The following is a 14,607-nucleotide window of genomic DNA, read 5'->3' on the forward strand; positions in this document are numbered from 1 at the left end:
CTTTTCCAAACAGAAACGTTTATTTTCAATCTCAAATTTTTTGAATACATCAAGTTTAATTTGCCAAAACAGCGTCAGATTCATCTTCAACTCACTAGTCATTTACGGCGACAACAATGGTACCTTTAAGGCCACCTTTCTTCGAACGTTCGAGAGAGAGCGCAACGATAGGTAGGTCATTGACTGAGGCCTTGAAGAGTCCACAGTTGATGATAAATGCCTTTTAGTTGAATTAATTCTCCATGTTTTCCTTGTTCCCTTATCTGGCCTCTATCAACCACCAATATTTCATCCGCATCCTTGATAGTGCTAAGACGGTGAGCGACGATAATACACGTCCTGCCTTGTCCGGCTCGTTCCAGCGCATCTTGAACCACTTTCTCACTCTCCGTATCCAGAGCTGAAGTTGCTTCATCCAGTAAGAGAATTCGTGGATGTCGTATAAGTGCTCGCGCAATAGCCATCCGCTGTTTTTGTCCACCACTTAATTGCGTACCTCTTTGGCCGGCTATCGTCTCATAGCCAAGCGGTAAAGATTGGATGAAAGTGTGGATGTTCGCATTTCTTGCGGCTTCGATAATTTCATCCATGGGAACTGATCGCGTCAAGTCGCCGTAAGCGATATTTTCAGCAATAGTTCGATTGAAAAGAACAGGCTCTTGTGAAACGATACCCAATTTAGATCGAAGTAAACTTGATGAACTGAGACTTATGTCTCTGTCGTCGACTAGAATCGTTCCGGAATCAGGCTCGTAAAAACGCTGGAGGAGCTGAATCAACGTGGATTTCCCACATCCGCTGTGGCCGACAAGAGCCACAGTTCGGCCAGGTTGGATGACGGTGGATAAACCTCTTAAAACGGACCCTTCTGGCCTTGTTGGGTAACGGAAATGCACGCCCCTAAATTCAACTTTACCTTCCATCTCTGAATAATCCGATTTTGATGATGAATTGTTAGCTGTTTCTTCATCCGGTGGATCGCATTCGATGAGTTGGAAGATCCGTTTGGCTGCTGTTTTGGCGCGGCCATAATTCGGTGTGAACGCCAATGTTTGCCCAACCATTTCCATGCCAAAGACGAGGGCTTCGCAGACTTTAAATACTTCTTTGTAAGGCAGGTCTTCGTTTTGAATTAAATAGGTTCCGTAAGACATGCAAACAACGGAAGCGAAGCAGGACATGTTGCATGTCAATCCGAAGATAACTGCACGGACGGGCGTTAGCTTTTTGGCCACTTTGTAAGGTTCACGAAGAGACGCCATGTAATTCGTATTAAATTTTTCTTCCAGGCCAAGACTGGCTACTGTTCGGATATTGGAAATGGCTTCCGTAGCAAGCCGAGTGGATTGTTCCATCGCTTTTGCTTTAGCAGTTATTTGGCCCGTGTTCATTTTGACTTCCAGAACGCCCGATAGCAAAACAACGGGTACAAATACGCCGCTGACTAATGCCAGTTTCCAGTTGTACACTAATGATAATGTCAGAGCAAATAAGATACTGACGGAAACCTGAACGAGGAGGCCTATCCTGGCACCGGTGGCTCCCTGGATAGCCGAAGCATCTCCGGACAGACGAGCGCAGAGCGAACCGACGGAATTTTCCAGCTGATCAAACCATCCAATCTTTTGTTTTAGAATGGATTGGAAAACTAGTTTCCTCACACGAAATGTGAGCTTTTCTCCAGCAATGGTTAGCATAAATGTCTGCATAAAAGCACCGATACCGGTACCGAATGCGATACCCAAGAAAATCTGAAACGGGCAATCGAATTTCGTTAATTTCAATCAGCTGGCGATCGATAAAAATGTGTTTTACCAATGCAAGGATATCGTTCAAATGTTGGGCTTCTTCTTGCTGTAACGATGGATCCAACAAACCCATAAGTTCACCGTAAACCATGGCGTAAACTGGAGTGCTCAAGCCTAATATGGTTGATCCGATCACGCCTAAAGTAATGTATCCCCATTCCGGTTTGTTCAACTGAAATATTTTCCAAATGGAAACATCATCGTCCTTAGGTTGGAGTGGAAGATGATGCTGAATAGAATCGCCGTTATTTTCAGGTACATTGGCCTCAGCTTTTAATTGCTGTGGCAGCGAATCTGAGATCAATTCAAGTTTCCCCGAAGGATTCAAGTTCGGATCGTCTGGTGTAAAACTTTGTTCTTGCGATTCCACCAAATGATAATAAAGTCCTCTTTTGTTCATAAGAGTATCATGGTTTCCCTCCTCCTAAAATGTAATTTGACATTCAGGTAAATTTCAAACAGAAAGTCTGCAGAATTCACCTCAATTACACCACGGTTGAAAACCAGAATTGTATCAGCGTTGCGGATGGTGGTGAGTCGATGCGCAACGATTAGAGTAGTCCGTCCTTGCCGAGCTTTATCCAAAGCTGATTGAACGACAGCTTCACTTTTCGTGTCGAGTGCTGAAGTAGCTTCATCGAATAATAAAATCTTAGGGTTACGAATGAGGGCACGGGCGATTGCAATGCGTTGTTTCTGTCCGCCACTGAGGTGAGCGCCACGTTCACCCACTAGAGTATCGTAAGAATTGGGCAGAGATATGATAAAATCATGAGCGTTTGCTTTTTTTGCAGCTAGTTCGATATCTTCCTGAGACACGTCATCATAACTTGGATGCCCATATCGAATGTTGTCACCGATACTCACGCTGAACAGAACAGGCTCCTGTCCGACGACCCCAATGTTTTCACGCAACCAACTCACGTTCAATTCTTTGACGTCATGGCCGTCGATTGTGATCTTGCCTCGAGTAGGGTCGTAAAAACGCTGTAGTAGTTGAACGCAAGTAGATTTTCCGCAACCACTTTGCCCGACTAGAGCTACCGTTTGGCCAGCTGCTACTTCGAAACTGATCCCGCGTAGAACGGGCACATCCGGACGTGAGAAATAAGCGAAATGTACGTTCTCAATTTTGATGTGACCGTTGATGTTTTTCAATCGTTTTCCAGCGGATGAAGAACTGTCTATCACTGGTATTTGATTAAGGATTCGATAGACTTCCGCAGCTGCAACGCGAGCTGCGGAAAACGTTTCGAGGAAAGGAAATAGTTTGCCCACGTTTAAGGCGGCGTACAGCATGTTAAAGAAAACAATGTTAAGTGTTCCAGCATCGTACTTGCTGGTACTTTCTCCATTACAGCTGGATTGCAGGATAAGTTTGATACCGTACCAAAATGTGAGCGCATAACTGGCGTAAGTGAGGAGCCAAACTAAACCGCTTCCAATTGCCGTGGCCAGCCCTCGTTTAATTCCGGCCGTTCGGGCTGGTTTGATAGAAGCTTCAAATTGTTTGGCTTCTTTCACTTGGGCGTTGAACATGTTGACTGTTTTAATTGCTCCGATGATTTCTTCAGCTAAACTTCCAGCTGAAGCGTAAGCTTCGGTTTCTTTGGCTGTTAATGTCGATTGAATTTTGGCTAAAATTCCAGCCGTGACAGTCAGGACGGGCAAGGCGACTAATGTAATCAATGCCAACTCCCAGCCAAAATAAAAGGCAGTTATGAGACAGATGGTGGCAATTGAAGAATACGAGATAAAAAGCCCCACTTTCTCACCGATTCCATCTTGGATTTTCGTCAAGTCCCTACAGAAGAGTTTTGGTTGAATTTAAATATAATCTATAAAGAGAAATTTGTATACGAACTCTGAAATTCGAACGGCCATTCCATCGGTCGTTCTCGTATCATGCCAACTGATTTCTTGGGCCAAAATGGACTTCACGGCGCAGCTCCTTAATCTGTAGATCTGATACAATCTTATGTAATGGAATTTGAATGATTGAATAATATTACAGCAGTAAATAGTCACTTGATTTTCAGCTGAGATGTTTAAACATGTGATGAAGACAAAATTTAGCAAAACGGAAAGCAATCCGAGACAAGTGGTGCCAATTGCAAAGACTACCACCGAATTCATAATATCACCACTTTCATTCGTAAACAACCTGCAATCAACAGAATATCATTATTTAGAACACAATAACGTATTTTGAATGAAAATAAAAATTACGTGAAAGCAGGGCCGTTGGCAGTTGCGTTGGGCGGAAGAAGACACTCCGATGTGTTGGTGAATTCATTTGTGCCCCCCGTCGTGTAATTTACTTCGGGATCAGAAAATTCGATAATAATATTAGAGAGATCACCCCAAATTAATACCATTAACGGGAGGCAAACTCCATTTAATATTGCAGCGAAAACAGCTGCGTACATGAGAATGACATCCGTCTTTGTTGCAAAACGGAAGAGTGCAGCAAAATTGACGGAAGTCGCTGAAGCGTCTACCTTTCCTTCCGTCGAACAGCATTGAAATCGACGTAACATGGTTGCGACGTCTGTGATACGTTAAGAGTGAAATTCTCTACAGAATTAATAGATCACATAAACTTAAAAAATAAACCGGGGAGCGCATCTGATTGTTACAGCTCGCACTGATTTGAGAACGTGCATGTCTAGCACATGCCGAGACTGAGGCACATATGATGCAACATTTGTTGCTACGAACGCACGCAACAATCTCGAATTTTTTAGACATGTTGTTTAGCCGAGACATAATCTAGTTCACATGTTGTTATGGCTCGTCTAAGCTCAAATAATAAAATATTAATGCCTGTTTCATCTTTTTGTTGGACTATGACTCTGAATTGATAGCACAGACCGATAGGATCAGTTCATTTTTCACCCATCTGATTTTTTCTTATCGTCTTCACTATACGTAAATGTTTTACATGAAAGTTTATCTTGAATCCACAGTTTATATGTGACATAAATTTTGTTTTTTCTAATGCAACAAAAATGATTAATCATTATTTTACAATAGGATGCGGCGATGATTTAATTTCGTTGGATATGCAGCACACGAATAGATTTCGTGAAATTCCCGCTGATTCTCGATTCAAAATTGGGTTCCCGAAAGCTATCGGCATCTAGTTGTAGCTCCTCTTACTATTGTTAAATCTGTTCAAGACAGAGCAACATCCTCGAACAGGGGATCATGGGATCACGTCTTCCAGACAGGAAAGTTCTGCATGGGAACATACAAGAGATGAACAGCTTTAGTGGACTAAACTGATCAGACTTATTATCCAGTTTTAAATTTGTTTTTAATTACTTTGGCTTTTATCGGTGGCGAAAGAGCATTGTTCGTTCGACTGAACACGGAATAGCAACGTTATATCAACTAGACAAGTTGACGGTCTCTCATTTCCATGACGAGTCAATTACTAATAATCTATTTTCGTTGTCTTCACGATTGATTTGTTTCTACTGCAAATTTAACGATGCGCTGTCGAGGTCGATTCGACATCAACTCATCAACCGGTAGTGAATAACTATAATTTCCAACGGTACTTTTTTTGGTGACTAACTAGCGGTAAAACCAGTTACACCCCACTCGACAACGCCTTCTTGGCGGAGCCAACAGCATCAGTCGTTAATCACCTGTGTGGATAAGATTTGCTGGAAACGCACAGTCACGTCAGATTTCCCCTCGCTAATAAATAAAAATCCCACTCCGTAAGGTGGCGATGTTCCAGCACGTTCAACCTTACCGTCCCCACAATTGCGGAGTAATCTAGAAAACAAATGAAATAGTTTGACATCCATATCCGTGGTATCGTGTTCAGGAAAGCAATGAATATGCAAAGCTTAAAGCTGTCCCCATACGGGTTCTTTATGTGCGTACGATTTTTATGTGTAAAAAGAAATGTCATTTAGTTAGTTTTTTTTTAGCAGTTTCGAGTAATACAATACGAACTCTTTAAAGGCCCATTTCTTTTCCTGTCAACTGGAGAAAGAAATCCCGTATGCCGGACAACGAGTTGTTCTTGTTTCAGGGCTGTGTAATTTATTATCCGCCAAAGTTTTCTTGTTTCTTTTCAGGAAGGGGAGGGAGCGGCTGTATTGTCTTTGTGTCATTTTTGACTAGTGGCCTACTTGTACGTGGTAGAAAAAAAAATAGTGCCAAATGTGTGTACACGCAGAATCAAGTATAACTTATTTTCACAGACGAAAGATTCCGGCTGGGAAAAAAACGGTATAAATCAACTCCATATGGTTTCATCCGACTTTTGGACCAGTAAACTCATCGTCCAAGTTTGCTGGTTAAAAAAAAAAAAGTAAACTTTTTCAACAGTAATAGAAGGAACTATTTTATTATACGGAGCTGGAAAAAAAAGTTTTCAAGTGTCCCTGTTCAAATAGTTATATGGGTCTCTTTGGAGGACTCTTTGAAATCACGAACTCGCAAGCTTTTTTTTTTTGAATAAATCAAACAACCAAAGCCCATTTTTTTTGGGGGCCCGTCATGTTGGCAGAGGACTTCTCGAATGACTGTCAATAATACAAGAACTGCATAGACAAGGAAGATCAAACTTTTGCTATATTTCTATATACACAATGTGCGCAGCATATATTGAAATATACTTTAAAGAAATTGGCTGTTTCCCCCTTTTTTTTTTGTTAGTTTTTTTATAAACACATTTTTCTTTTTCAGTTCCTTCTCCTTCCTTTGAAAAAGAAAATCCTCTTCACATTTGACTGACAAGAGAGACAGATTGTCTGTGTCTGTTTGTCGACTGATTATTCGTCTTTCTTATATAGATTTCCTCTCCCCACACGATCTGTGACCTCAACTATTCCAAACACGATAGCATTTTTTCTATTATATCTGTTCATTTTTTATTCATTTTTCATTTCCCCCCTCTTCTCCGTAGCTGTCTAACAGATATTTAAATGCGGTCAGAGAAGGAGGTAAATATCACGAACCGATTATTGGATTATGAAAACGTTTTTTTTTCGGGTTAAAGCTGTTTGGGATCCTGTCATTTTCCAAGTCCCTTTTGGCAGAGCTTTAAAAAAGAAAGAAATAGGATTGTTATGTGTGTATGCGCGCAGGGTTGGGCTGACAAAAGGGGGCGGTAATGACGTGCATTGTGATCGACGTCAGACTATGTGTGTATGTATATTTATACCCATAAGAGCTCTTGCGTTATCTAGCTGCCATTCAAATAAGCCCGGATTGCGTCAAGTCGTTTGCATATCGAAAGACTAGGGAAATGAAAATACCAAACAGAACGTGATTTGTTTGATATTTGTCTTTTATTTAACGGTCTACAGAATTAAATTGATAATCATAAAAGAGTCGAAAATAAAGGGCCTAATACGGGACGAACTTGTGGTGACATCGCTTCCGCAGCTCTTCCGCATTAAAATCTATAATGGCAATTTTGGTTTTTTTTTTCCTTTTTATCAATTCACACGGGAAAGCTTCTGAGCACCTTGTCAACCTCCGACTGTGCGCGACATTTAAATACATTGGTATATTACATGAAAACGCTCGAGGTCGTTCGAAGCTTAAGGGACACTCTATCCCGTTCTTTTTAAAACTTCCTTTCTCTACATTCACGCAGCAGCAGTTTACAGCGGGAGATAACGCCGCTTCTTGTTGTGTCTTTTTTTCAAGCTCTCCGCTGTATATATTTATAATGTTTCGAACATATATATCCATTGATTTGAAAATCTCCCACCGACAACAAGTTTCGTGCTGGGTCGGCAAGCCCTTACGAAACTTTTAAATGTAGCCGCGTGAGTTGCGTAACACTTTTTTTTTTTAGCGAAGCTATCGACGCTACTTCGCTTGAATGGTGCATCCATTTAGGAAGGCCAGATTGGAATCTTACTATACACATCTATTGTATATTTATCCTTTTTTTCTTTATCTTTCGGGGTAAAAGAGCTTTTTTTATTCCTTATGCGCTATCTTCCTAAAGGAGCGGATCCTCTCTTTTTTTTTTTTTAGTACATGTCGTTGCTTTTCATCTTTTTTTTTTCGTTAATAGAACGCCCGCTGCTGACGCGGCAGCTCCCGGAAAAAAAAAAAAAATAAAACAAGAAGGAGGAATCCATTATAATCTCATGCTGCCTCCTTTCTCTATGGATTTTAGACGTTTGTATGCGTGTACAGCACAAGGATGGATATGCGTTGCACCATGTTCTCCTTGCTCCCGAAGGATGTCTCCGTGTTGTGCCTATTCATCGGGGGACAAGAAAAATAAAATTACAAAATAAAAAGAGTCGCTTTTAAATTTATTTTTTGAGAGGGATCTTTTCAAGTTGTTTATCATTCAAGAATTCTTAATAAACATTGGCTGTTTGCGTCCTAGAATTACGGAAGGGAGTGTGGCTTCCTTTTGCTTTTTTTGGCTTTCTAATTTGGTGTCACATCTATACGCATATGTTTTTATGTAAGTTAATACTTACAATGTATATAGAGCGTGAATGTCCCGACGCGACATCCAGGCGCGTAAGAGGCTGTTGGATACATAAGAATGGACGGGATACAAAGACGTTTGTGGCCAACTTAATTTGATACAATACGGCCAAACAGGTAATGTTATCCGTTAAGTTGAGCATTGTCACTCAAACAAGAATGTGACGAAAAGCAAAATGTAATTGCATAAAGGAGAAGACGTGACTTTGCCAGTTGTTTGTGTATGTTTTTTCATGTCTACACTGCATTCACAGAACTTAATTAAAGGCTAGTCGCCATAGTCGTAACGACATATAAAAAGATGATTGAAGAGGGGTTCACTTTGACCGCAGAATTGGGGGGTGAAAACATGTCGTACAAGTGAAATTCCGATCTGTTTCAGCTGTATTGTTAGTCTCACCACCGAAACTTGCCATCAAAGCTTCTTCTTCCTATGCATCCATTTGAATGAAAATCGTTTTCTAGTCTGACGTTTGGAACTCTTCTTTTTTTTCCATCACGCTGTGATGTACTTGAATGTCGTCCTATGGAATTCAGTACACATTCCCATTTTTTTTTCCATGATCGTCTCGATCGTTAACTACTGTTACTTGTATACATATCCCAACTTACTATATACAACAAGGAAAAATATCACGTGAAGGATGACGGTGACGGAGTACTCCGGAGGCTCCCCAAAAAAGGGATGACCCTTTTCTCAGTAGGGGTAGCTATAGATCGGCTAAAGAGACAACAGTAACAACAACAAGAAGCGAAAATATAAAAAAAGGGGGGAAATGCTAAGTGAAAAGATGGCAAAAAGAGATAAAAAAAAATGACGAAAAAGAAATAACAGCACGACGATGCACTCTGCGTTTTAGATCCATATTTTCTTTGTTACAAGGTCGGTTTGTTGTCAATGTTTCACAGGAATCAAATGCTAAAGAGAGCTGACACGATGACTCTTGGAATATCACGCTGCGCAGTCGTGTGGTTATAGATCGAAGAGGGCGCGGTCTAGGCCTGTAACGTCTGAATGTCATCGTAGACATTCCTTCCTATTTGTTGGCCTCAATTGCGGAGTGCTCGCAGTGACATCACGAATAAATAACAACAGCATTAAAAAAATGTCTATTTTCTATACGCCCACTCTGCGTGTACGACTTATGTTGTACGGCATGTCTGGGCATAGCGGGAACTCGACAGTAGATGGTCGAGATAAACAAGCCCGAACTTAAAGTAGCAAAAATACATAGCGCAAGTCTGTGCGGAAAAAGAAAAAGAATAACAGATGACTCTTTTTGATATGATTCTTTTTCAACCTTTCAAACAGATAGGGAATCACGGCCCGTTCCGCTCCATGACAGACGCCTTGCATATCCTCTTCTGGAGTCGACTTTGAAAAGCGTCAGATGTTTTTCTATGTCGTCGCGCGGTTCCGCCGTGATGTTTGTAGAAGTTGAACATCAAACTGAGGAATTTATTGTCCGCCCGCGCGGATTCCGGCTCTCCGATAAGGGGGGGATTCTTTTCTTTCCTTTTTGCCACTTGCGCATCGACTGTATGCTCGGGCTTATTCGTAGAACTCTACGTCACGTATACAACAACGAGAACGCGCTGTTATTGTTGTTGTTTGTCTGACTTTTGGGCAACAACATTTTTCTTCTCCTCCGAGAGTGTCGGTGGGAAATAACGGACGAGCCAACGGAAAGAATGCTGACATTACGCATACCTGATTCTTCCCCGTTGCTTTGGAATCTCCCTTTATTGTAGCTTAAGAATCTATACATCCCGCATATATTGGGTATTTCTTTTTTTTTTTTGTTTTTTAAATATTCAAAGTGTCTTTTAAAGGTGCGAGAGTTTAATGAAGGGGCCACACACACAGTTGGAATGATACCAGCCATCGTGGGCTGTTAATCATCTTTTGACTCGCTGTGTCATAAATTACGAACCTTATTTAACGATGTTTCAAAGGGGTTAAAACAAAAATTGAACTTGGTCATCAATTTGTCGAGAACAGTTCGAATTTCAAACAGCCGGACAAAGTTCATTCATTGCGCAGAGCTACATTTGTCACACACACACACAAAGAAGGAGGAGCAGCGGAAATGTGGAGTGTCAAAAGCTCTCACATTGCAGCCGGAAATGTCTTTTGCTGGGCATCCCCGAGAAAGATGAAACCGAAATGAAAGAACACGCGAAAGAAAAGAAGACAAAAATATCTGATGATATCTTCATCCCCTTCGCGTGTTGAACAAATTAGCCACCGGAGTGGATGACGGAAGAGACGGACAAAAATAAAAGAAAAAGAGGAGCCACACACGCATTTCTTTGCGTGGATGGTGGAAGAATGCCAACACATGAAAGACACATAGGAATAAGTCATCTGTTGTTGTTTAGCTCGTTCCATCAATCAGCAACGGAGCAGCAACAAAAAAATCATTTCCTTTTTTTTTTTTTTTCATTTTCTCGTGTCTAGTATAAGATATGATGAGCATTATCTTGCACGGCTCGATGACACGACCGAAGCTATGTTTTACATTGGGGAAACAAAGAAAAAAAAAGATCTCGACTCGTCCGTGTTTAGTTTTTTTTTTTTTTTTTCAAGACACGATCGCGTTGTCTTTGAAATTTCCCGTCATTCCGAAAATGCAAACGTCGTGGTCGTTATATACGACGCTGTGCCACATTGATGGATGTGCCACATCCGAAAACGAATAGGAGAAACGCATCAAATGTCATTCACGTTAAACGCCGGTACTAACCACTGTGTGATATGTGTGTGAAAGTTGTTTCACTATTATTTGTTTATCCCTGACGTTTTTCTTTCCTTTGTTTCTCACCAAAAAATTGTTTTCTAAATGAAAAATCTTTTGCTATTCGAAAAAAACGGGATGTTTTGTGTGTGGGTGAAGAGACCCTGTGTAATATATAAATTTATGTTTGCTATATAGATGGTGATGCGGACTGGCGATAGCCCTCAACTAATGGCCAGATGACCCCTTATTTATTTTATTAGTCGAAAAAGAAAGGCACTCTATGGCACACTGGCTGTTGCCTCTCGTCTTTTTTTTTTTTTTTATATGCACTGTCCCTTCGAATGTCAAGTGCCTCCTGGTTTAAAACTCCAGCAGCCTCCTTTTCGTCGCGTCCCTTTTTTTTTTTTTTGTTTGGCTGATGTTTTGAGCCCATCGTGTTTTAGATAGAGTGACCAGTTAAAATATAAAAAAAAAAGGCTCGAAATTTATTAGGACCTTTCTTCTTTTGCTATCTATTAGAGCTAGGAAGACTCCATCTTTTTATTTATATGCAACGACTGTAATAGGGTTAGGAACCATCTTATAATAAAAAAAAAAAAAAGAGGGAAAAGAGAGATAGATGGTGTAGCTCAATGTGTCAAGGGGGGGGGGGGGGGAAGAGAGTGTGTCCAGCATATAAGCGACTCTACGGCCGACGAGTACACGAACAAAAAAAAAAAAGTTGGGGTGAAAATGTAATAAAAATAAAACCCGTCAAGTCGTGGCCAGATCAGCTGTGTCAACCGCAAGTTCCGTGTGATAAACTTATTAAACTATATAGATGTAAGCCAAGGGTAATAATTCCCCTTTTAAAAAAAAAAATTGTATTCCCGTCTCTCTCGGGGAATTTGAAACGGTTTTTCGATAGCACGGTTGTCGTTGACCTGCCAAAATTGATCTCGACAAACCGTGACTTGATTATCCACAACAACCGAAACGAAATATATGTATATACTTTTTTATTCTTCGTTTCCTTATTGATCCCAACATTCATTCGTTTTTTATTTCGTTCCGAACTATGCAGTTAGCTAGCAGTGCGTGAAACAGTTTTTTTTTTTTTTTTTTTTTCTAAACTTGAACCGTAACAAGAGAAACAGATTCAAATCAGTAACGTCCTATAAATAATTGGCTGTGCACCGAACTGATCACAAGAAAAACTAAAATATTTCTTCTCCCCTTTGATTTTCAAGATTTGATGACATCAGTCGTTTGAATTTAATTTGGCCTGAAATCAAAAAGGATGTGCCACTTGACCACAACAATGAAATTTACCTCGTCAACTATACAAGCAACTCAAAACGCAGAACGTGACTTCCTGGACAAATCTGTGAAAATAACAACAAAAATATAAAAAAAAAAAAACATTTCGAAATTTCTGTCTTGCATAACGGTGAATTCTCTTTTTTTTATTCGATTGTTAAAAAAAAAAATAGCAGAGATTGAAATCAGTTGTTTGTCTCTACGGAATTCCAAAGATTATTATTTTTTGCTTTCCATTGTTTTTTTTTGTTTTTTTGTCAAGTGGATCCGGATATTGGTCGGGTGGTTGTGCCACTCGACACGATTCCGCACGAGTAGCATTTTCACGAACACAGGGGGAAATAGGGCTTTGGCAAGAAGACAACGGGTGATGAACGACTGTGAGCAGCCTAAGGACATAAACAACTATAACAGGGTGTATCTAACCAAAAAAAAAAAATGGCTGCTCAATAAAGTAAACAGTTAGATGAGAAAGAAGAAAAAAGGGTTGAATGGAGAAGCTTCTTTTGTAATGTGAAGACTGAAGAGGGAGAAGGTTCAACTTCATTGGAGGGCATAGCGGGAAGATATGCCTGGCTGCTAGCCGATGAAAGACAGCGAGGGGGGAACTGACGCACAAAGATGTAGCCATCTGATATATATACAAAACTCAGAGTAAGAAAAAATAAAAAGTACAGAAAAACGAGAAAACAAAAGATGGGCCGTGCTGATTGGGGTTCGGACTGAGGACCCCATCAAAAGTCGTCTCTTTTTTTATCCCCGATCCTTATCGGATGCCGAGCATCGTCGGCTCCCAAGTTTTCATCTCGATCCATTCCGACCTATCAAGCGCATATTCTCATAGAGTCCCCCAGCTTTTCGGGGGAGGGGGGGTGTACAACTGCTATGTTTGTTGGAAGTTTGTTTTTTTTTTCCTTTTTTTCGGAGGTCTTCTCTGTCACAAACATTCCTGTTGTTGACTGTCGCCATTCGAGTGCAGCTCGCGCTCGGCCGAAATGGCCTCTGTCCGATGTGGTAGACACGATCCAAAACATGAAGAGTGTCCTCTTTTTTTGAATTTTTTTTTGTTTTATTTGCTTTGCTCTCACCATTGCGCATTTACGTATCGGATAAGGACACAGTGTTGTCAGTGCGATACAACTCAACTGGGCTGTTGTATAATTCTTGTGACACACGCACGCAAACTTTTCTTTCATCATAAATTCGTCACTTTATTTTTTGTTTAACTACCAAACGCAGTGTGTGTGTGTGTGTGTGTGTGTGTGTGTAAGAGCCGCCTTTTTTTTTATTCTTTTGTTGCGCTTTATGATTTTTTTTTTTCGTGTTGTTCTTTTCGTTTTTGCAATTTTTTGATTTCCGTCTTAAATCAATTTCAGTCCTGGGGAATTTTTGAATACATTTTTTTTTTTTTCAAACATTCTTCCTTCGTGATTGATGGTCGGAGACGGGATTCACGCACGTTGATCGTCATTTTTTTTTGTTGCCATTTTCTCTTTTATTTTCTTTTATGCGTCGTTTCGTCCTTGTATAAAATTTAGCTATGCGCATCGATTCGAGCAATAAAACAAAACGGAAATTTCAATAAGAAAAATGTTTTAATAGAAAAAAAAGAGAAAACGAATCAAACAATTTCCCATATATAATGATGATGTAATATACTGCCTATTGATTTATAGGTTATGTGTACGTAAAAGCCATGTAGTGTTTTTGCGGTTCGGCCCCCCCCCCCCCCAAAAAAAAAAAATTATTCATAAAAGTTTATCATGATAAGCATCTTACAGACGAGGGGAGTGAAATATTTAAAAATCGAAATCTCTTTGTTTTTTTGTTTTTATTCTTGCGTTTCTAAAATGGTTTTTATTTTTCGCGTCTTTCTCTTATTTTACGACGTGGCACACAAAACTCAATTCCCTTTTACACATAGGTCTCGACAATAAAAATAAAGGGAAAAAAAACTTTCAATGTCCATAGCAAGTTGGGTGTGTGTGTGTGTGTGTACATTACTAGTAAAAACGTTATTGTTCGCGTGTTTCGGATGTTCCCCATACTTGTTTTACAACTAGCGCGTTATACATATTTTTTATTTGTGCTTTTCGGTCAGGACTTTGGGGCTGACATTGTACGTGTCACTATATCCCATTTCTTCCAGAGCTGCCTCATTTTTCTGTCCAGTACGGTACATATCTATAGCCATAACAAGAAACACCTCCCAAAAAAAAAAAAAAAAAAAAAAGAAGAATCTCAATTTTCAGACCGGAGCGGCACATTAAATA

General features: G+C 40.2%; 1 protein-coding gene across 1 annotated transcript; it reads right to left on the bottom strand.

Moving 5' to 3' along the window:
- Window positions 1-80: 80 nt before the first annotated feature.
- On the bottom strand, window positions 81-4,385 carry LOC130697409 (ATP-dependent translocase ABCB1-like). Its single transcript, XM_057520306.2, has 6 exons — window positions 4,038-4,385; window positions 3,837-3,972; window positions 3,673-3,773; window positions 2,289-3,612; window positions 1,816-2,232; window positions 81-1,751 (listed from the first exon to the last, which is right to left on the bottom strand). The coding sequence occupies exons 1-6, from the start codon at window positions 4,346-4,348 to the stop codon at window positions 177-179; spliced, it is 3,864 nt and encodes a 1,287-aa protein (XP_057376289.1). The 5' UTR covers window positions 4,349-4,385; the 3' UTR covers window positions 81-176.
- Window positions 4,386-14,607: the final 10,222 nt, after the last annotated feature.

The sequence above is a fragment of the Daphnia carinata genome, chromosome 3 (genome assembly GCF_022539665.2).
Source record: "Daphnia carinata strain CSIRO-1 chromosome 3, CSIRO_AGI_Dcar_HiC_V3, whole genome shotgun sequence".
Classification (NCBI taxonomy): Eukaryota; Metazoa; Arthropoda; class Branchiopoda; order Diplostraca; family Daphniidae; genus Daphnia; species Daphnia carinata.

Excerpts from the sequence above, each read along its gene's own strand:
- LOC130697409 (XM_057520306.2), bottom strand. The coding sequence starts at position 4,348 with ATGTTACGTCGATTTCAATGCTGTTCGACGGAAGGAAAGGTAGACGCT. Across the intron at positions 3,613-3,672 it reads ATGGCCGTTCGAATTTCAGA|GGACTTGACGAAAATCCAAG; the intron begins GTTCGTATACAA and ends ACTCTTCTGTAG. Across the intron at positions 2,233-2,288 it reads TCAACCGTGGTGTAATTGAG|GAGGAGGGAAACCATGATAC; the intron begins GTGAATTCTGCA and ends ATTACATTTTAG.